Here is a 24,598-nt window from a genome sequence, read left to right on the forward strand (position 1 = left end):
AATTAATTTTCAGTTCAAAACATCCTCTCTAAATCTTTCAAGCACTATCAACAGATGAATCACAAATGTTTTTCTATTCAACATCGCAATAAAAAAAAGCAAAAATGTGAAACGCCCATAAATAATTAAATGTAGCTTTAAAGGAGGCATTTGATTCACTAAAAGGCCGTGGCCTTTAAAGCTAATATGCTTGCCAATAATGCCTGTAACTGATTAACCTTTGCTGAGTTAGGTAACTTTTATAATTAATGTTTATATCATTAATCTTATCACTGACCTGTTTCATTAAATCATGCAATCATTACAGGTTTGACAGATGGTTAAACAATTGTGTATTTACAATTGGGACAGAGCAGTACTGGACAAACATTAACCAGAATCTATTAAAGAAATGAAGGTTGTCTTTATGAAATTAGTATAGTAAACAGCATAAGACACATGCACACAAAACACTGACCTTACACTGTACATTTTCAATACTTTGCCACTCATCTTAAACACTTGCTTTATGACTGAGATTTTGCTTACAAGAAAGCATCAATTTTTGTTACTAACCCCTTTATCATGGTGGTGCCAGGAATTTAAACATCAATTTCAACCACAGAGCCTTCAGCCAATTATGCAATTTCCTCAGGGACAGAAATACTTGTACTCAGCCATAATCTTGGGAGGTATGCAGTGAAAATGGATTGAGGCTAAAAAGGATGTCCAAGAAAGTAGCCAATGAATAAGACAAGGACAGATGTTTCTATTTAAACAATGGATATGTAACAAACTTGTGCTCTCCATATCAGTAGTTTTATGGAGTTGAAACTATTGAGTAGATATCTTTGATCATCATTCCCATGTCTGCGGTTGTTTTTCTCAGAGTAGCCCAATTTTCGTTCAGATACCAAACAAAAGCACATTAGGCTAAGTAGTACAGATGATACTGTATGTCCAGCAATCGCTAAGTGTGGTTGTGTATATCTTGCAATGCTTTGGCACTCCATCTGGTGGTTGGTTCCTGTCTTACCCCTGAAGCTGCCAATTGGTTTAAGAAAGATTATGCCAGTGCATGGATGGAAAAACAGATGGCTACCACTGGTTTCCACAACAGAATAAAATTGGTTCCAATTGAAAGTTTTAGGAAAGGAAGCAAGCAGGGCTTAGAGCAGGGGTCTCCAACTCCAGTCCTGTGGCCTCATGTGTAAACAGTGCGTACGCACAAAAATGTTGCATACTCCAGTTTCCATGATCAAATCGTGATGCATAAAACCTAAACTTGGTGTAAAGCCATGCACATTTTCACGCCAGCTAAATGCTTGGCATATGCAAGTTCTCCGCTTGGTTTTGCAAACTGGTGGCACCCAGCGTCAAAACAGTGCTTTTGTTCCAGTTTGGTTTTCCTTTCTTTTTTAGATCCACATCCCTGACGTGGCTTTACCAAATACACTGAAATTAACCACATATTGTTTATTAGTTTAAGGCATCTGATTATAATTAACCTAAAACAATATAATGGTCCACGGAATAGCCAAACTATTCCAAATACCATAGCTGCTTTGGCATTGTTACTCTCTCTGTACCACTCAGAGTATTTATCCCTCTGTATCTGAGTGTGGAATCACAGCTGTACAGCAACTTATCGGAAAGAGAATTATCGGTATACAGCATCAAGCACACGCTGCCTCATCCATGCGCACTGTCTATTGAACTGTTCTCATACGAAAAACGCTTCAGAGCCTTTCCTGTAGGGACAACGTGGTTCAGAAATAGTTTTATCCCAAGAACTATAAACACACTCAATCAGTCCATCAGGTGCTCCTTGTAGAACTGTTTGTACTTATAAGTACAATTACCTCACTGTGAACTTGCGATACAGTTATAATATTGCACAACCTGAGCCACTTTATAAAGTGCGTATTTACATATGATGACGATATCATTTTTAAGATGAAATGCAGCAAAATATGTTTATTACATTATGCAGACAAAATATTAAAATCATTTAAATAGTCTATATTGTTAATAATTAACGGTGTCGCAGCGCTAGCTAGTTCAGGGATTGTTCCTGCCTTGTGCTGTATTCTTGTTGGGACTGGCACAACACTTGAAGGATAGATTGATAGAATAATTAAACATGTACTATGAAGATATTTCAGTGTTCCTTAAAAGTTTTGAAGAATCGGCGTTCTAAGCTTACAGATGACTTAACATCTATTACAGAGCTGATTGTGTGGTGATTAGTTACTTGGAGAAAGAAAAGGAAGGACAGGAATTGGAGATTAGTACATTTGAAAAAGACTGTGCTGCTGCAATAAATTATTTCATCGAAGGTTACGCACGGCACAGCAAGCATCTTGCGGGAGGTGCCAGCTCGTCACTATCACTGCGCCACCATGTTCCCATGTTTAATAACATGCTTTAACTCCTGTCATCATGAAAATGATATCAAATATACATCTCAGTATTTTAATTATTCAGAGAGCTGTAATATCACGAATGTAATGGATTCTGTGTCCTGTTGGAGGAAGAGAAAGCCTGTTTAAGAAGCACGTAGTGATTCTCACACACACAGAGCACATAGAAGAACACATACAAAACAAAGCATTTAAAGTGCTACTTTAGTTACGATGAGATTTGAGAAACTAGTAAATTAAACAATTTAAAGATGAAGTTTATGATGTTCTACTAATAACAAAATAAACTACGTGATTAAAGTGGAAATTTCGAGATTAAAGTTGACATTTCTAGTTATTTTCTCACTGTGTCCCCATTTTTTTTTTCTTTTCTCTGTACCCTAATATGACACTCAAACAGTGGGCTACGACTCGCCTTTTCACGGTGACTTTGATATCTGACAACTTCTTTTTTTATTTCGGCCACTGTGCGACTTTGTGAACTTGAGCTTTCGAGTTTCTCTGACACTCTGTCACTTGATTACTTCCTTTTGTTGTTTATACCACTGTTTAAACCAACAAATAGTATGTTTTTCCTTACCTCCACTTGGTATTTGCTGAAATTCTTCTATTTTCCCCCGCACCATTGCCTTTTCACAAAACGCTGAGCTTAAGGGCTATTTATATTGATTTGCATATTCAAAGAGGTGTAATTCTGGGAGGAGTTGGGGTGGGGCAGCAGGCGTGTGCACGTGCATTACTTTTCATGCTGACTGGGATTTCTGGAGCGGAAGAACGTGGAAGTTGGCGTTTGCACAGATTTTTGCATCTGGATTTTTTTGTTTGTATGCACATTTCCAGTTTTGTCCATACGCCATGTTTTAGTGTGAATTCTATGCATGTTGTTATGCATGAGGCCCCTGGAGAGTTACTGTGGCTGCAAGTTTTCATTCTCTTTCTTAATTAGTGACCAGTTTTTGCTGCTAATTAACTATATCCCTTTATTTTAATTGGCTTTTCATGAGACTCTGTCTGCTGAATTGATTCCTTTTTCCTTAAATGGCACCTAAACATAAATTTGATGTTAAGTGAGCCAGCAAATGACCAACTAAGTTGGGGCCTCCAACCAACTTCACTTAATTCAGTTTCTTAATCTGAAGCCAATTCTCTTCTCGTTGCTAATTAAACCCGTTATTTAATTCCATGGCACTCATTCTGCCATGGCAGACATTTCCAAAACTGTTGATTTTCTTTTTTAAGAGCACTGTCAAAATGTTTTGTGGACCTGAGCAGACAACATTACTGAGGCCTTCACCTTTCTTTATTTTTGGTTATTGTGTGATGGACGCAGGTTGTGTTTATGTGTTGGTTCATTTTGTGTCTTAATTTGGTTTGGTTGCTAATTAAGGGGCCTGAGTCTTAAGTTGTGCATAATTAAAATTAAGGCAGAGAGTTAATTAGCACCAAAATCTGGTCACTAATTAAGAAAAGGCTTAGAATGAAAACCTGCAGCCACAGTAACTCTCCAGGACTGGAGATGGAGACCCCTGGCTTAGAGGCTAGCAAAAGTGCTTGATTTTCTTAGGTAGTTTGTCTTTGTAGGAAGGCAATATCTCCTCTACATGTTATACTGTTTCTCATAATAAAACATTTCAGTATTTTTGAAGCCTAATACAGAGAAGATTCATGAAAAGTAAAATTTTTACAGTAGTTTGAAAAAAAAACATTTGATTAAAGAGGTATTGTTTGGTAATAGTTGTATAATCCTTGTTCATGTGGTGTTGGTTCTCCCTGTGTTAATGTGGGTTTTATCTAAAATTCTAAAGATGTATTTGCTAAGAAACATAAAAATTAAAAATTTTGGCGGTGTCATTTTTTTTCTGTAAAGTACCTTGTGATGTTGCATGCTGTAACATTATACATTATATAATAAAGATTAATTGAGGGGTAGTGGTTACAATGCCTTTGAATCTCGGTCTGTTCACTGGTGGCATGACATTTGTCTGTTGGGCTTTGTCTCTAGACTTTCTTGCTGGTTTTTCCTCAACATCTTAAAGACGTTTGGGATAGGCTGGTTGGTTGGTAAGTCTAAATTGGGTTGAAATACCTGTGTATGTGTGTGAGAAAGATAGAGTATGAAAGGTTTATTTCATTTTATCCTGTGTTTCTTGAATGGGCTCCATGGTAGTAAACGCTGTACAAGACACTTTTATACAAAATTCAGACTGACTGATATATTTTTTTAAATGGGTGATAAGTCTCCTTGGCCTGGGTGTTCCAATTTTGTTTTTCTTTTTTATGCATTGCAAATCCCTGCTTTCTTCAGAAAAAAACACCTTTATTTGAACACTGTGTTCACCTGAACCTGAAGAATATAAAAATGAATTTAAAGATATACTTACTTGACAACAAAAGGGGAGCATGCCTCCTCAAGGATCTTCCTTTCTGAGTGAATGTGCTCTTCTTGTCTGTTATCAACAATGTGTTTCTTCTTTATACATTTCATGGCAAATGTAACATCTTCATTCTTTACTTTAACCTGAAGTAAATAAACAGTCACCTTAGTGTTTCCTCTCTAACCATCAGGTTTGTAAACTTGGACAATAATGTTTTTATTGTTCAGCAGCTTGTTATGATGATTAACTAGCAATTAATGGTTAAGGGTTGAGAGCACAATCTCCCAGAAAACATTAAGTATATCCTTGCTTTAAAATCAATAACCTGGCATTATAGTAAGATTTTAAATTAAATGAATGCAGACTGTATCAAAACAAAGAAATGGATGACTTTAATGTCAAAAGTAGGCTCTGAAACCACAAACCACTGTTAATGCAGTAGTTTGTTGGGTACACTAATTTCCATTCCTTTCTGGCAAATTGAGATAACTGTTATTTTTCCGATAATACCAGGCTGCATACCAGCTCTACTCTTCCAAATCCTCCAACCCCAAGAGTGGCAATAATCTCCAGATTCTGGAAAGGAGAAGTTGAGGAAAACCCTGACACTTTATCTTTCAGCTGAATCATCTCCAAGGAAACCGCTGGAGACCATCGATCAAATGATGATGCTCTAAGATAAAAAGCCATAAGAAATACAAAATATTATAAAATATACAAAGCCCACACATTGCCCTTCCCTGGTTCCCCACATGATTACAGATTGACCTAAAACCTTCTGCACTTTCAAATTGCATTTGAAGTCTAAGTGTGTATAGTGTGTATAAGGTCAACAGGGAGTCAGCCAGGACAAGCTGCTTACCACCAGGTCTGATATAAGGGTATGTAGCCACACAAACTGTGATTTGTATAAATTTGACTGTCAAGTAATCACTAATCTAAAACACTCAGACTCCATTGACTTCCGCCTGTATCTTAGAATTATGGGCTTTATGGTGTTAAAGCAGTGGAACAATCAAAAACATGACAACTCTATAGCTGCCTGCCTTTACAATTAAGAGAAATGTTGTGTTTCAGATATATGATGGTGACATCCACTCTGAATGTACACCTAATTAACAAAATGCAGCAAATCTGGTGCTGTTTTCACCTGTACTCTGAGGTGGCTCTGGAATATCATTTCCAAGAGTTTCATGGTGTGAGATGAAACAGCCATGAGCAATAACAGAAAAACACAGCAAGGAAGAAAGTATAAGATAGGATATGAAACATCAAGAGACTACAGTTCACATTTACTGCTCCAGTTAGTCACACGTGCAAAATGAAATCATGTTCATCTGGTTCTTTATAACGGATATTGAAGGTGCCATCAAAGAAAAGAATTGCTTTATAATGGCACTTGATATTATATAATATAACTTTACAGAAAAGATCTGCACTGATTCAACTGAAATCATGAAAATTATAATGAAGGCAGTGAATAAATAGTATACAGGGAAAGGCAAAAGACTGTTTACAGTTGTTTTATATGGCAAAAGACATGCAAGTTTATTATAACTTTATTAACTCAAAAAATGTCACAATGGAACAGTGCACTTAGGTCTTATAAGTACTCAAATCGCCATTCTCGCATACCTACTTTTGCCCACCTCTGTGTTTTATTAAAATTGAATACTGAATTTAATTTTTCTTTTTATTATGAATTAATTTTGAAAATTCAGATCTTAAATAAAAAGGTGTTCCTTATGGCCCTGAATTAGGTCAAGTGGGTTTGAGCATACTATGTGCTGTGCTTAAATACAGAAATGAAATTGAAATAATATATCTAAAAATGGCAGGCATTATCATTCAAATAAAAAAACAAGAATATTAAATGCAGAAATATAATTAAAATGTACTGCAGAATGATGAACCTGATGCAGGTCTACAATAACAATTTTCAGTGGAATATGCAAATTGGCATTAACTTCTTAATATTCTGAATAAATAATATAACAAAAGGCCTACTATATTATATATGTCCGGTCACTATTCAAGGGGTGGATTTAAGGGGGATCCACTGCTACAAATACTTGGGGGTCCATATTAATGACAGGTTGGTCTGGTCTCAGAACACAGAGGAGCTGTATAAGAAAGAGCAGAGCAGGCTGTGTTTCTTTAATGTGGGAAGTGACATTATTCACATCTTCTCGAACTCCTATGATGGCCTGTGCTATTTTCTACACTTGACCTGTGCCGGTAACATCACTTCAAGAAAGGCCCACCGAATTAACAGGCTAATTAAAAGGGTAAGCTATAAGATGCACTCTGGACCCCTTGAAGGTAGTAGCGAAGAAGAGAATTAAAACAAAAACTGAGTGTCTTTATGAACAATGCTGCACATCCTCTGACATACTAACACTGAGGACTTTCAGCCAACAAATCATTCAGCAGAAGTGTGTCAAGTAACGCTACGGGGGCTCCTTTATACCAACAACAATACATCTGCGTAATGCCTCACTGGGACAGCCAAGTGAGAACATTTCTTTCTTTCTGTATAGTCAATAGTATAGTTCAGACCAAAATGCATGTATTTATTTATTTACTTATTTAAAGAGATTCTGTAAAAAGCCAAATTTCCCCCTGGGGACAAATAAGGATCTATCTATCTATTAACAAGAATGAAGGAAAGGACTTGGACATTCAAATCTCATTTTTATTACTTTAGAAACTGAAGACTCAAAGCATGGTAAAATAGCACACTGTAAAAATAACAAGTCCCAAAAAGCTGTAGAGTTACATCAAAATATAATCAATACTTTGGTCAAAAGATAGAATATCACTTTACTTTGCAAGCCTCTGTTCATCCTCCCTGGAGAGTGTTGCCACATATCCTTGAAGATATTTCTGAAGTTCATCAAAAGTCCCAACTGTCTGATTAAATGTCCTAGGATTAAAAAATCAGTCAGCGCACAATTGTGGACAATTAAATAACTGCAGTACAAAAGCAAAGGAATTGTTCCTAGCATGTCAGTTAAAATCTGCGCTCTAATAATAAGACATAGTCAGGTTCCTAAGATCATAAAATGTTCACTCACATAAAACCTGATATACTGATCATGTACAAATTTTGATTTGGCTCATGTAATGTGTGAACCATTTTTTATCAAGACCAATTGGAATTTTCAGAGTATGAAAAACATTTCAGATAAAATTCCATTCATTACTTCAATTCTGATATAGATGAAGCCGGTTCTTGAATCAACAGATACCAAGTACATACTGTACAGTTGTTAGTCTGATTTAATCTGAGCATCAATTGTCAAAGTATTAATACTGGTGATCTATAATGTCCTTTTTCACAAACTTCACCCAGTAAATGTAAAATGATCAGTTTCTGATTAAACATTTTTATTTTACAGATGAAAGGGGAAAGCTTGACTGACTGGAACACCTGCATGCCTATTTATATATGTATTTCCAATTAATGTACACATTCATTTTTAAAATCTTATTTTAAAAAGTAAAAAATGGAAATTCAAATTTGACATACAAAATGTTAAGCAAACCTTTCTCTTTCATGTTTACTGTGATGAAAGGAAGCTTCTGAATAGAGGCCGCCTTCTATTGTTTGCTTTCGGCTCAAGTGCTACTTACTCTCTGTCTATAACAAGGCATTCCACATCATTTTCATCAGCAATTATACTAGCTGACCTGACATCGTCACTGTAAAACAGAAGATGGAAAATATTGTGCATCACACATCAAATAGATCAAACATGCATAAAGAAGCTGAGAGGAATGGCAGAGTCACAATATCAAAAGTAACTAAATTCATATATGGGGCAAAAAAAAGGAAGCATCTGAAGCAAAATGGGTGCACTTTTTGTTAGTAGGTTATTGGAACAAGACACACTTTAAATTTGTCATAATGTCTTTTCTTAAATAATGCACTTCTTTTGATGCAATTAATTTTTTGTTATTACATTAATTCATATAGACACTGCCTTCTTTCACAATAATAGGAGACTTAGAAATTATGGTCAATTAGACATTTGAAGCTCCCTCCCCACAGAAAGAGAGCTTTTACATTTTATTTATGAGCAGAAACACCATGCATTTTACCTACAACACTGCAGCAAAACATTGCATTTTTTATTTTAATACATTTTGAATGTGCAGTTTTCAAACACAGGAGAAAATATTAACTATTAACAATTACACAATAATAAATTTAAGGCTTTAAAGTTGAATCTCGGAATAGAAAGGAAACAATGTGCAGACAAACTACATGTATAATTATTTACTTAAGTATGTCAGAAATGCTACTCTATAAACTGACAATTTGTCACCATGACAGCTCTAAAAAAAAGTCATATTTTTAATTCTTTATGTTTTGAATGTACTGAAATTTCAATGTGCACCATCAGATGAGAGCCTTTTATCAGCTCAGATTGCACACCAGCTTGAAATCTTAAAGATGAACAGTAAAAGAGACTGCTTTGTCTCATTAAAGAGATCCACTATAAAAGATATGCTTAACAAAATTACATTTTTAAAATATTTTTTGAGGAAAAAGGCAAATTTTTAAAATACAAGCAACAAATATAAACATTGCTTGACATATTAAAACAGACACTGGTGTTATACGCGTATATGCCTGTATGTCAAATATGCTAAACTGTTACATAATAAGGAACAAATAAGAATTTGTAGAAATAAGCTGTACTATGTTTATAGCTAACTGTATTCTTTAAACTGGATAGGACGCCACAGCTAAAAGTAGCAGTAGTACTAGTAGTGCTATTGTCATTGTACAGAGTACGGAGAAATTTGTAATTGCATGTCCAGCCAACGTACAGCATGTCACCACTATCTGGTGTCTTAACCAACAAAACTTTGTTTTCCTTGTAAAGTGGGGACTCGTGCAGAATGCTACTGTAGCAAACATAACAATGTAAAGGTTGTTTCCACACTGAAAAGGACCTGACGAAGGCTCTGTGTCTTTTACCGTTTTTTCTTAACAGCATGGAAATTTATCTTTTAATGTTTTTTCCTTTCCTGATGCACGCTGACACAGCCCAGCACTAACTCTTTTACAAAGTAATCCATTAAAGGGATCGGTTATCAAATATAAAAGGTTATAAAAAAATTGTTATGCACAATTCAAGTGCAGGAAGTGCTGTTTTTGGGCTCATCTTCAGGTTTTTTTGACTGTTAAAATTCATTCTTTCAGGCCCTGCATATTCGACATGAGTATGTACAGTCATCTAAACTGAAAGTGGCCCTTAAGCATAAAAATGAATAAAATAAGTACATTGAGCTGATGCATCCTAAAAGCTGAAAGTGTAACATGGGTTAAATGTGCTTCTATCTGAAGCCATCCAGAATTTTATGAAATGTTCTTTTCTGACTCCTTGTATTTCCAATCAATTCATGGCACAGAAGGAAAAGGAAGATCAGTTTTGTGGCCTCTATCGTTTTTACACTCGATTTACAGACCCCACATTGCCAATTGAAGGAAGATGTACAATTAATAAAGTCCATCTCAAAATCACACATCACCTTTCTGCTCTACACAGCTTTCTTAAAACAAACAGTTGATGTCACCTGGGGTCCCTAGTGTACTCCTATCTGAACAACCATGAATTCTGTAAATTCATAACATTGAATTCAAAAGCAAAACCGTCTGCCTCCTTTTATGATCTAGTCGACACCTTTTATCATTATTAATTCCCTCTCTTGATTTCCCTAATTAGTTGTAAGACAACAATACACATGCAAAATGACTGGTTCAGTTATCTTTTTTTGTGATATGTAAACTTTTATTCAATATCTCGATATGGCTACTTGCATACTGTCTTTACCTGCTTTACATCATCTACCACTAATATAGTGATGATACCCAGTTTTTTAAGATCACTCCTGAATAAACTTCAGCCATGTTCACTCCTTGCCTTGATGCCATCCGTTAATGGGCGGTTTTAAATAACTAAATCTTAACATATAAAAAGGAAAGCTCACCTGCTTACTCCACAATCATCTTCTCATTCAATCTTATAGCTTGCCAAATCATCTCATGATTCTTTGCTACGATGTTTTGCTTGTCAGTATTGTGCAATCAAGCCTTTTCACAGCTACCTGTGAAACACTAATATGGTCTAACCCTACATTGAGTATTAACAAACAGATTACAAAAAGTTTGAAATGCTGCTGCTAGAGTCCTATTGCTAACTACAAACAATGAACACTGATCAATAGTGTCCTTTTATTTTTTTAAGTATCAAACCCTTTTCAAATTTGTCAGTCATCTGATGCCAGCCTTCTTACTTCTGAAAGGTCCCGCTACTCTTGATGAATACTCATTTAGCTTGTCTGCCCCTAGTCTTTGAAGCTCTTTCTCCACTTTTTGTTTTCGTGTCTATCAGATCGAGAACATAACAAGAACATAGCATGTTTGACAAATGTCAAGAGGCCCTTTAGTTTTTCAAGCTGGTCAGCCTACCTCTGAATATCTCATCAATTAAGGTTAAAGGTTCTGCTTCACTTACTGTATATGACTCTATATAGTCAGTTCCAGATTCATAAGTACTCCTTGTGTAAAGAAATGTTTGTTAGCTTGAAATCATTCTAGTCATAAATGTGATTCTCCTTAATGTCCAACTGTGTCCTTGAGTATGTGTTTCACAAGTTATTAAAAGAAGAGCTCAATTAAATCCCTATGTACCCTTCTTTGCTGAAGACTAAAGAAGTCAAATGCCCTTACTCTGTCAGAGTCGGACCTACCCTTTAATCATGGAATGCCTGTGGTTGTTCAGCCCTGCACATTTTTAATGTTTGTGTTTTTTTATACTGCCTCACTACCACATTGCACAGTTTGAGCATACTGTCTCTTGATTTATATCCAACAGCATTTATGGTATTGCACTTTGCTTTTCTTTTTAATTGCTTACGCACTTTGTCTAGACAATGAGGAATACTGCATCAACATAAACCCTTACATCTATTTTTAAGTTGCTTTTTATAGATCATTGCCACCCATCCTGTATTTATAATGAATGTGCCTTTTTGTCTAGGTGTAGCACTTCACATTTTTCAAAATCATCTACATTTTTAAAATATTTGAGGATCGCTTAAATCATTTTGAGTTGCTTTTTCTGACCACTCAGTATCTGTTATCTTTCAATTTTAGAGTCATATATTTTTCTTTTTTTTAATACCAGCATTAATGTCATTAGTTCAAAACTAGAAAAAGTGACGGACCAAGTACAGATCTCAAGGCAGCTCCACTGGTCACATCACACAATCTATACTCTTTGTCTCTGGTGAATTATCCAACTTAAACTCCATATTCACTAATTTTATTTCTGAGAATTCTCACTGTTTAATTATTTATCAAATCTTGCAATATGTTTGTAAGAGCCAATCATAGAAAGTTAAACCTTTGAGATAAACTCATATTAGTGTTTGCTTAATTTGAATAGAATATAAATTTCTTTCATAGACATAGACAATGTATAGTCTTTTCCCCCTATAAGAAGAACTTTCTTGCTATAACTGAGGTACAGTGTGTTAAGTAAGTCAGTTGTTGTTTTGAACAGGTCCCAGTACACACTTAAAAGGCCCATTTTCAACTTAGAAATGGGATAGGCATACAGTTTTCTGACCGTTTTGAAACGGTTCAGAAATGTTTGGAAATAATTTAACTGAATAAGCAAACTTAAAGAAATGTAACAAGATTTAAGCTTTGAACAGAACTTTTCTTAACAAGAACTTTTCTTTTTTTTTTGCTATTTTAATTTTTTCTTTTTTGTGTGAACTGTTTTACTTTGAATTTTAACTAACACTTTTAAAAATGAAGATATTTTGTCTGTGGAATCATTTCAGCGCGTCAGGCTTTTGTTGAATCCCATGCTAGAGTTGCTGAACTTTGATGAATTTGAAAAAAAAAACGCAGCTACACTGTTTTCTGGTTGCTTCCTCTTGTTTTTCTCCTTTGATAGGTGCTTTTATCATTTTACACTGCAAAATGCTCTTTATGTAATAAGATTCATCAAATAACTGGCCAAGAGCTGAATAAAGCTGAATAATGCACGGCCAGCTTACCTTATGAGGGCTTTTTCACCAAAGTAATCTCCTTTTTGTAAAGTCTTTATCAATTTCGGATCATTGAAGCTTCCAGCACGCTGGGTCACCTTCACCTACACAGAAGTACAGAAATTTGTACTGAACAACAGTTTTTTTTTAATTTGTACTAAATAAAAGAAAAGCAAAACATAAGCAAGTCAGAGACTAAACTCTTTGTTATTGATACTCATGATCTGGAACTTGAATAATGGCATATATTCAATGACAGAAAAAACAATTTTAACTCAGAAGCAGCATGAAAGCCAGTACATACAACATGTAAGAAAGAAATCATTCCAAAAGGAGAGAAAAGGAACTACAGTATTTCTTGCAATTGTGCTATACTTTGTAGTTATTAGTATCAAGTAAAATAGTTATAACTGGTAACACCAGCATTTATGTATGAAGTGACAGAGTAATCTTAGGGGCCCTGTGACACATTTAACTAAGTATTGTACAACAGTACCTCCAGTCATGCAGTAGTTCACCGATGGTGTGGAGTGATCAATAGCTGGCTTGACATAATTTTCTACATATACTGTATCACCATATATCATCAGGCATTGCTCTGTTGGAAAAATGGTAGTAAGGAGACAAACTGTGAAAGTCTTTGTGATAAGTGCAAGGATCTTCTGGACTGCCTCTAACAAGCAGCAACAGGAGACTGGTTATTGAAGTGGATTCTTCATGACACTAGCTATTGTGAAAGAGAAATGAACTGCTTGCAAGCTACTTAGGGTTAATAGCTGACAAAGCCGTTTTGTTATAACAGCAGGTTATTCATATAGGCGTCTGTCATAAGACAGGGTGCAGTAAGTAGACCTAGGATAATTTCCAGTTTCTTTAGGAATGCGTCTATTTGACACAGGAAAGGTGACCATTCCTTCTTTAGGGTCTATCTGAATAATAAAAAAATAAGAACAGATGGCCCATTAGCATAATAATATAAAATGTTTAAGTAAACGATATTATGCTTTTTTTAAAAAAAATAAGGGGAAGGGGGAGGAAGAAGAAAATATAAAAAGTCAATCCAAAAATTTAACTTTGCTCTGCTGCCTTGCAACATAGTATCCATGTACTCATCTGTGATGAATAAAAAATCTAATTGATTGAACTATTCCTGTCTTCCTCATGGGATTTCTTCCATACTATACTGTCAATGTGATGCTGGGGAATGTCTGGATTGCATCATTATCTGTGTTTTTCTTTCATGAGAATCCAATGGCCATCTGTTCCAAGGGAAAACAGGACCCAATGCTGAAGACAGCCCCATAGTAGTCCACTGAATTTTAGGTTACTAGGCTAAAACATCACTTTAGATATAATTGGTGGTGCAGGGCTGAATCTAATCTCTGTGGGTATTACGTGGTGAATCTTGACATTGTATCACAGTTTCTGAATCTTGATAGATCCTGAAAAGTAGCAGATTTATGTGCTATGAAAGTCTTTAGCATAGTGTCTGGGCCTTCTAATATGCTGTTCCTCTTGGCCTCACAGATTCTTCCTAATGTGTGAGCGAGCTTTCTTATAATCATTATCTCCCTCATATGCAATGTATTCCACTGCAATATACTGAGCTAAACAATTTCTTCTGATGAATTCTGCCAATTGTCCAAGTAACTGACAAATAGGTTGTTGACATGTCCTGGGTGTGTAGCATCAGCAGTACAAGCTTTCAAAGGATACCATGAACTGACCCCGTCCAATTATTCTCTTTTCATGGCATGCATAATGTATAAACTTCTAGTACCATATGTGAGGTTATTGAAAATGCAAATTAAATCATCTGCGTACCTCATCCTGCTGATTTCTAATGCACCACTGCTTCTGGGTTGAGCAGTTTTTGTCACACTAGTCAGACTTTTTTTGGTTGGCACTTCAGCTTCATTGATCCAGCATCCTGGATTTGAATTCTGAATATCTATTTTTGTCTGGATGTTTGCTCAATGTCTTTGTTGGGTTTCCTGTCATGTCCCTAAAAATATGCATGTTATGTGAACTGAAAAATCCAAATTGTCCCCTTAGCCTGAGTGTGTGCACAAGTGCACCACATGATATGCTGAAACCCCATCAAAGGCTTGGTTTCTGTCTTCTGCCTGATGCTACCAGCCCTCATGGCATTGAAATAAATTTAGTGGGTATTAGAATGTTACACTTCATTTTACAGGGCCAGGAGTATCAGAAACAGTGCAGGACCCGAGTCAAAAATGGGATTTCAGTGTCTTGTAATTACTTGAACAGGGCCAAATTAGAATTAACAATTTAACCTAAACAATATATCTCAGGAATGTGAAATAGTCTGTCGAATAAGATTTATGCCCATGAGAGACAGCAACACTAACCTTTGTGCCACCATTCCATCATATAAAGGCATATTTAAGACAGTAGTAAAATACTATATGAGCCTTTTTGACAACAAAATGAGAAAGGACTTTACATTGTTATGGAAACAGATTACATTACATTACATTGATGCTGCAACATGTCTCAGTTTTACAAAGATTTGCCATATAGGCTCCCAGCTACAGGAATCTGTATTTGAATCCTAGTCCAGATACTATTTCTGCAAACATTGTACATTGTTCAGTGTTTGTGTGGGTTCTCTGGTTCATTCCACATTCCAAAGACAAACAGATTAGGTTTACTGGCAATTCCAAATTGGCACGTTGGGAGTGACAGTATATGTGTGGTGCACAAACAAGCATGGCCAAGAAGAGTATGGCCAATTTAAAACAAACAAAAAAAACAGACCACCCAGGATTGTCACCTGGCTTCCACTTGTGAAATGCCAGGATAAGCTACAGACTCCAACAATCACAAACTGGATTAAGTAGGTTTTAAAACAGGCGTCTGGACACTTATAAGCACCTTTACAATACATTTACAAATATATCAAAACAATTAAAGGAACACTTTCTAATCCAAGTATAACATCAAGTCAATGAAACTTCTGGGCTATTGATCTGGTCAGTTAAGTAGCAGAGGGGGTTGTTAATTAGTTTCAGCTACTTTGGTGTTAATGAAATTAACAAAAGGGGCACTAGAGGGGCAACAATGAGATGACCCCCAAAACATGAATGGTTTAAAAGGTGGAGGCCACTGACATTTCTCCCTCCTCATCTTTTCGGACTGTTTTTACACTAGTTTTCCATTTGGCTATGGTCAGTGTCACTCCTGGTAGCATGAGGCGATACCTGGACCCTACAGAGGCTGCACAGGTAGTCCAACTTCTTCAGGATGGCACATCAATACGTGCCATTGCCAGAAGGTTTTCTGTGTCTCCCAGCACAGTCTCAAGGGCATGGAGAGTAGATTCCAGGAGACAGGCAGTTACTCTAGGAGAGCTGGACAGGGCTGTAGAAGGTCCTTAACCCATAAGCACAACTGGTATCTGCTTTTTTGGGCAAGGAGGAACAGGATGAGCACTGCCAAAGCCCTACAAAATGACCTTCAGCAGGCCACTGGTGTGAATGTCTCTGACTAAACAATCAGAAACAGACTTCATGAGGGTGGCCTGAGGGCCCGACGTCCTCTAGTGGGCCCTGTGCTCACTGCCTGGCACCGTGGAACTCAATTGGCATTTGCCATAGAATATTAGAATTGGCAGGTCCATCACTGGTGCCCTATGCTTTTCACAGATGAGAGCAGGTTCACCCTGAACACATGTAACAGACGTGAAAGGGTCTGGAGAAGCCGTGGTGAACGTTGTGCTGCCTGTTATATTGTTCAGCATGACTGGTTTGGTGGTGGGTCAGTGATGGTCTGGGGAGGCATATCCATGGTTGGACGCACAGACCTCTACAGGCTAGACAACGGCATCTTGACTGCAATTAGGTATCAGGATGAAATCCTTGGACCCACTGTCAGACTCTATGCTGGTGTAATGGGTCCTCCTGGTGCACAAAAATGCCTGGCCTCATGTGGCGAGAGTATGCAGGCAGTTCCTGGAGAATAAAGGAATTGATACCATTGACTGTCCCCCACGCTCACCTGACCTAAATCCAATAGAACGCCTCTGGGTCATTATTTTTCGGTCCATCTGTTGCTCCCAGGTTGTACCTCAGACTGTCCAGGAGCTCAATGATGCCCTGGTCCAGATCTGGGAGGGGATCCCCCAGGACACCATCCGTCATCTCATTATGAGCATGCCCCAACGTTGTCAGGCATTCATAGAAGCACGTGGGGGCCATACAAACTGATTCTGAGTTGCTGCAATGAAATTTCGGCAAAATGGACAAACCTCCTGCATCATTTTTTTCACTTTGATTTTCAGGGTGTCTTTGAATTCAGCCCTCTGTAGGTTCATATTTTTCATTTCCATCAAACAATGTGTCATCCTTTCGTTCCTCACACATTACCCAGTCCATATCAGTATAGACATCCAGCATGACTTTTTTCCCCATTGAGATCTGCTGTGTTTTCAAAGTGTTCCTTTAATTTTTTGAGCAGTTTATATAATGTATATAGCATCTTGCACAAAATACACTGAATCTGTCAGTAATTAATCATACAAAATCATTAAGATGACCATTTCAATTGGTGTTAAGTTTTAATTTGAGATGTTTAATGTGTTTTTAAAAGCCCATAGTAATGAAAGCATTCCGTAGGCACAAGGGTTTTGAAGTGGTAGAAGAGCTTTGAAAATGTTGAAAGGAGTCTATTGAAGTACAAAAGAAGAAATGTGTTCTTCAGTATAATACTTTGTATCACATGTGTACGCCTTCAACTTCATCTAGTCTTTGGCACATGTTAAATGACCCCATACATTTTGTGTTAAGCTGACCTACTCTTTCCTGTGTACAGTACAGAATAACAACAACAACATTTATTTATATAGCACATTTTCATACAAACAATGTAGCTCAAAGTGCTTACATGACGAAGAAAGAGAAAAAAGACAAAATAAATAATTTAAATTAGGGAACACTAATTAACATATCCAATTATATTGTGTTCAATGTAAAATGACACACCAGCATAAAAGAACTTTGTGAGCAGCTGACTCCAGCTGCACATTTGGGTCCAAAAGGTTTTAAAATGGACTTCTACTGATTCTCAGTTTTTATACAATTAAGCCCAGTTTTGTAATATTTTACATTTACATTTAAATTTACTTGTTTGGCTGATACCTTTTATCCAAGGTGACTTACAACATTTATGATCAAATTGGTTACATTTATTTTGGTTTTCCAATTGGACCAAAGGCAGGTCAAGTAACTTGCAGATGGTCACATAGTGTCAGTAGCGGGATTTGAACCTACAACCTCAGGGTTTGAAGTCCAAAGCCTTAACCACTTTACTTGGAAGATATTTTTTTCTTACTGTTTTTGCTGTGAAGCTTTAAATGCCAGAATAAGCCTATGTGTTGTGAGAAACAGCATGTGCTGCACATCAAAATGGTCATCCAAAATGATGTTATATAGAGTATGTTATTATAAGTCATGGACAATTGATAAGTACAAAAAAATGCTTTTGTAGTGATGAGGATGTTATGACCTACTTTTGATCTATTTGGTAAACGAAGCTTGTTCTCCTTAATTTGGTGCAGATGACTTAATTGGGGGGCGGCACGATGGCGCAGTGGTAACACTGCTGCCTCGCTGTAAGGAGACCTGGGCTCACTTCCTGGGTCCTCCCTGCAAGGAGTTTGCATGTTCTCCCCGTGTCTGCGTGGGTTTCCTCCCACAGTCCAGAGACATGCAGGTTAGGTGCATTGGGGATCCTTAATTGTCTCTAGTGTGTGCTTGGTGTGTGGGTGTGTGTGTGTCCTGTGGTGGGCTGGCGCCCTGCCCGGGGTTTGTTCCTGGCTGGGATTGGCTCCAGCAGACCCCCGTGACCCTATGTTAGGATATAGTAGGTTGGACAATGACTGACTGACTGACTTATTTGGGTCCTGCCCTTATTACTCACATATTGAATTGCCCACTGTTATTAAATCATCATTATATATATATAAATATATAAAAAGAAGCGTGTTTGTGTTTTAGGGAGTGAGTGAGTCAGTGTGTGTGTGCGTGTGTGTGCGTGTGTGTGTGTGTGTGTGTGAGAGAGAGAAGGATTTGGGTTTAACAGAGTAAGGTATGGAGAGTTAGGGTTGGATTGTTCAGCCTTTTGTTTTTTATTTCTTTTTGCTTTTTAAAAGAAATATAACTGTTCTAAGGTAACCATTTAGGTGATAAATGTGGATAGAGTATCTAGCTACATAAACTTTGTTTAGCTAGATTTATACACGTCTGCCGATTCAAATTAGTAACCATACTGGAGTTCGGAATAGATTTGTGTCTTTGGAGTTAGTGGTGAAACCTCTCTTCCTCCCACCAGTGAAGCCCTTGCCACAGACTCCCCTCAAGCTCATCTACTGGGCTTTTAAGCCTTGGCTAAGACATACTTCCAATAATGCCCCAGGAATAACTTATGGGGTAAAGAGTAGCCTCTGAGAACTTGGGGCAATTCACCTATTGCTCCCATGTAGAAGCCTCAGAATTTCTTGTAATCCTGGATCAAAGCACTGTCTCTCTTCCTGTTTTGAAGGATAAGGCAAACATCAGGTCACCTCTTCACTATTACAGGGAGCAGGAAGCCACCAGTAGCATGATGGATTTTTTTCTGTTACTATCCAGTATACTGGGGGACTCTTGATTCATTATTATTATTACTTGGCCAATGCCGTTATCCAAGGAAACTTGCAACATTTGAGATATAATTAGTTACATTTCTTTTGTTTTTCCTATTGTAGCATGGGGAGGTGAAGTCAAGTCAGAGCGAACTTTATTGTCCTCTCAACCATATACAAGTATACAGATAGACGAAATTACAAAGCTCAGGGTCTGCAGTGTAACAACATGAAGTGCAAATAAAAAATTTAAATCAGAATTAAAATTAAAAATGTAAAATTAAGATTTAAAATTAAAAAACAAACAAGACAAGACATTGTGCAAAGACAAGACAAAGAAGACTTGCTCATGGGCATACACAAACTTCAGGGTTTGAAGTCTAAAGCATTAGCCACTATGACAAAATCCCTGCCATTATCCAGCATCTACCACAGTCCTTCTAGTTCATAATCATTTCCAGTGTCTGCCTCTGGAGCTCCTTTCATAAATAAAGATCATAGCATCTTCTTGTGGTCTGATTACACTAATCCTGCCACTCAAGAAGTCCTTGCCAGTGCAGTTTCACCAAAGTGTTTCAACCTGTCCTGTACCACCTTGAACATGCCTGTGTAACACATTTCTATTCACTCATACAGGACCACTTTAGAGTCACAAATTAATGTAACAGAAATCCCTTTGGGATATGGTAGGTAAACTGGAATACATGGTGAAACACCTTACTGTATACGGACATGGAATGTATGTGCAGACTCCAGACTGACTGTGACCAAACCAGGATTCTGACCTAGGGCTCTGGAGTTGTGAAGCTGCAGCTCTAACCGCTGCTCTACCATGCCACCCAGAACTGAAATGGACATACAGTACATTTTCAAAACCTGTTTGTGGTACAGTAATAACAAGCTTGCTTCAAATTATCTCACCCTTGTCTCTAAATGCACAGTTGTTTTATGTATAAAATCTTTATGTATGGATTTTCAATGATCAACTAAAGAGCTTTTTTGCTAATAGGAAAGAGTGATAAATCACACTTTTTCTTTATATAAAACCTTATTCAATTACACCATTAGGGTACAATTAAGCATTATTATAATACATTAAAGAGAAAGACAGATTGCACGATTACTGTCAAAACCAACCGAATTAGTTACATTTCCATCAATCCACTGCATACTTACTTGACTACCTAATACTTTTTATGCCTCTTTTCCAGTTCTTAGACTAATCCCACTCAACTAAAAGACAAAGGGAATTATTTTTCTGTGGCTGTTTAAACCAAAAGGACTGCATCCTCAGGTGTCTAAGTGTTTCCTGCTTTCTAAGTGATTTCTGTAACCCATTTATACCAAGCAATTTTAGAGTCCCTGAAGGCAGGAAATGCAGGAAAGGGTTAAAGTGTCTTTGTACTTTGGGTGTCAGATTGCAGAAGGAGCAGAGACTGAGACTGACCCCAGAGACAAGAGCTGTAATGGTCTTCCCCTGCTTGACAGGTGAGAACTGGGGATCCTCTGTAGATCAGGTGCACACTTATTGAAGGAAACTGGCAGAGTAAAATCAAAGTATTACCTTTCCTTTGGCGATAATGTAGAAAGTACTTCCTTCCTCTCCCTCCCTGATAATGTAATCCCCCGTGTCATAATATTCCTAAAAGCAATAAAAAAAGGCTGAAATGAGACAAACATTGATTATTCCCAGCCCCAAGCCTTTCTACTACTTGCATCACTGGAAGGCTAAACAACACTGCAGCAGCAATTAAAAATATCCACCGAGGGAGGACCGTCACACAGAGCACAAAGGAAATTACTGGGGCAGAAAAGAAAAGAGAAATGTGTGACAACCAGCACTTGCAAGACACATCTGTTAGCAGCTCTGGCACATTTCAACCCCATCATCTAAAATTGGAAATCCTACTAAATATTACAGAGTTTGTTTAGTAAGAAAATGAAAAACAATTCCGTCACAATCAGCATTAGTTAATGTTATTTGATTTAAAATATTCTTACTCAGAAAGGTTTTAATGAGAATCAGTGTCTGTACCTTTTTGCACTTACACCTTTTAAAAAAATGAACAGGAGTTAAATGTGTACATGTACAGTATGTAATCCAAGTATGGCCTGGTGCAGCTACTGCCATCTTTGATTATAAACGTAGCTTGTTTAGCTTTGTATTGGACTCGAGGTTGCATGGTTTTCTTCTTCTCCATTTTTGTGAAAAGCTAATTATTATTTTTTTTTAACTTTGAAGGCATTGCCCCCATTATTATTATTTCTGAACCAGGGCAGGAAAAAGCCTGCCATCTGAATAGGGCTTAGACTGCCTGGGGTGAGGTCAATTCCAGGGGTGCACAGACCTCAAATGAGGGCACATGTGGCTTTTTGTGTTGGTTTTTGGAGGCCTGTTCAATTTTTAGTGCTTCACTGGGGCCAGGAAAAGACAGCAGTTAAGAGCACAGAAGGAAGAAACACGCCATTTTAGGGGTAAAGCGTTTGTCCACTGAAACATGAACACTGATGGTATAAGCAACCTCCCCTCACTTTCTGCTATCCACCACCACACACCTCAGTAACAGTTAGACCAAGGTTATCACTAAAGATTGTGTGTGGCTTCTATTGATACTTTTTATGTGAAAGTCTCCAACCTCCTTCTCTAATCCTACCGAGGCTACTCAAAGGATGCGTTTCACTTCCCTACTAGAACGGCTGCTGCCATTTTAGCTTCCATCCCTAGCCAGACTGTGAAGAGCTATCTACCAACTGTTACAATACTTTCTTACAGAACCCAATAATGGTCACTAAATGAATGATTGATAACAGCGTAACATTTTTTACATTTATTTTCTGGGAAACCATAACTGTATGCAGTGTTGTAGCGTTGGTGTGCATGACCCAGCAAAGAAGCGTTGTTGGCCTCAATAGCTTGTTCTCCCACAGATACAGTAGATATCTGATAGCAATTAATAACAAATATAATAAAAAATAAAACAGGTAAACATTTTGATTTGTATTGTTGTTTTATAATTACCTGCTTATTCTTTTCTTACTAATAATACAAGTGTGGAAGCGGAATCACCAGATTTTTATTGCTGTTCTTTTTTCACACTTAATTGTCTAGCTGTTGTCAATTATATATTCCTCTAAGAAGTACTAATGGAACAAATGAACAGATTTTCCTTTAGCCTTTTTTAAAGCATCAGAAAAGACTCAAAGCCTGAGATTTTTAACTCAATAAATAAAAGCTAACTTTATAAGTTAAAAAAAATACAGGGCTGTCTCTCTCCTGTCCTTTCTTTCCAAACCACTTGAACGTGCTATTTATAACCAGAGCTCTTCTTTGTAAAGAATGAATCGCTCAGTATCAACTAGTCCAGCTTCAAAAGGAACCACTCGACTGAGATGGTTCTACTGACTGTGGTTGACCAACTACGCCGTGTTCGAGCTAGCAACATGTTGTTGACTCTGATCCTGCTAGATCTCTATTTTGCCTTTGACATGGACAACCACATCCTTCTTGCCACCCTCTCTGACTTTGGCATTACTGGGAATGCGCTCAGATGGTTTGAGTCATACATCTCGGACAGATCTTGCAGTGCGTGATGGTAAGGGAAGCTGTCAAAGGCACACCAGTCATGCACAGGTGTAGTACCCCAAGGAGCGGTGCTGGGTCCTCTACTTTTCTCACTTTACACTACATGGCTGGGCTCCATCACCCAATCCCATGGGTTCTCTTATCAGTGCTATACCAATGATACACATCTATACTTGTTGTTCCCTCTGGAGGACAATTTGATATCAGCTAGAGTCTCTGCATTTCTTACTGGTATCTCAACCTTGATGAAGGACCACCATCTACATCTCCACCTGGTTAAAACTGAGCTTCTTGTGATCCTGGACAGTTTGTTCAACTCCCCATCTCTGTACAGCTTGGCTCACTGTCGCTAACACCTGCCAAGTCAGTACGCAACATTGGGGTGGTGATTGATTAGCAGCTATCTCTTTTTGACCACATTTCTGTTTCTCATTCATGAAGGTTTGCGCTGTACAATATCTTCAAGATCAGACCTTATCTGACAGAGTACGCAGCACAGTTTCTGGTCCAGGCTCTGATCTTGTTGTATTTGGACTACTGCAACTCACTTTCTGGCAGGAGTACCCGCATGTGCTATCAAGCCACTGCAGATGATCTAGAATGCAGTTGCCTGTCTTGTATTTAACCAGCTGAGACGGGCACATGTCACTCCTCTCTTCAGGTCGCTACATTGGCTCCCTGTAGCAGCACACATTAAGTCCAAATCCCTGATGCTGGCCTACAGAGTAGTTAACGGGTCAGCACCTGAGTATATGGAGACACTGGTGAAGTGCTATACTCCTTCTCACCCACTCAGGTCTGCCAGGAGACAGCATAAGATGATGCCACCTTCTTGTGGCATCAAGTCTCAATACAGACATTTTCCTGTGTGGTTCCAAATTGGTGGAAGAGGCTACACACCTCCTTCCATATTTCTGACTCCCTCAATGTATTTAAGAAGCAATTGAAGACCTGTTTATTTTTGAATATCTGTCTAGTTGAAAAGAGGAGAAACAAATAAAAACAAACATTGGTCTGTTTAATTTATAGTCATGGTTAATTTGTTTAAGTTTAATTGTTTTATTGAATGTAATCTATAGTTGTAAATGTGTGAGTTATTACATCTTTTTACTTGTGGCATTCAACATTTGTTACCTGTCCTATTACACCTGCTGAACAAACAGGCCCTAACCTAATGTTACTCGATTATGTTTACCTCTTTTCTATGTCGCTTCAGATAAAAGCAACTGCTAATCAAATGAGCGTAAATGTAAATCTCTGTTTTGTTCATAATGGTTATTATTTTTTTTTAATTTTAAATATTTACCATATTACAAATTTTAGAGTGTTCTGTATGTTATTAGGAATTATTGTAATTCAGTGTTAAAAAAAATTCACTGAGTGTGTGTGTGTCTGTGTGTATGTATGTATGTATGTATGTGTGTATATATATATAATATACATATATACGTGTGTACGCCTGATGAGCCCAAATGAGGGCAAAACACGTGTCGCGTACTCTTTGCTTTATTTGACAGTA

General features: G+C 37.4%; 1 protein-coding gene across 1 annotated transcript in view; it reads right to left on the minus strand.

The window, feature by feature from the left end:
• Nucleotides 1–24,598, minus strand: part of prkg2 (protein kinase cGMP-dependent 2) — an 82,532-nt gene that overhangs the window by 18,598 nt on the left and 39,336 nt on the right. Inside the window, exons 7-12 of the mRNA XM_028806012.2 lie at nt 21,061–21,138; nt 12,863–12,957; nt 8,414–8,482; nt 7,605–7,703; nt 5,300–5,450; nt 4,784–4,920 (exon numbers count right to left, since the gene is read on the minus strand). Coding sequence (XP_028661845.1) covers nt 4,784–4,920; nt 5,300–5,450; nt 7,605–7,703; nt 8,414–8,482; nt 12,863–12,957; nt 21,061–21,138 — 629 coding nt within the window. The remainder of the gene's footprint in view (nt 1–4,783; nt 4,921–5,299; nt 5,451–7,604; nt 7,704–8,413; nt 8,483–12,862; nt 12,958–21,060; nt 21,139–24,598) is intronic.

The sequence above is a fragment of the Erpetoichthys calabaricus genome, chromosome 7 (assembly GCF_900747795.2).
Source record: "Erpetoichthys calabaricus chromosome 7, fErpCal1.3, whole genome shotgun sequence".
NCBI lineage: Eukaryota > Metazoa > Chordata > Cladistia > Polypteriformes > Polypteridae > Erpetoichthys > Erpetoichthys calabaricus.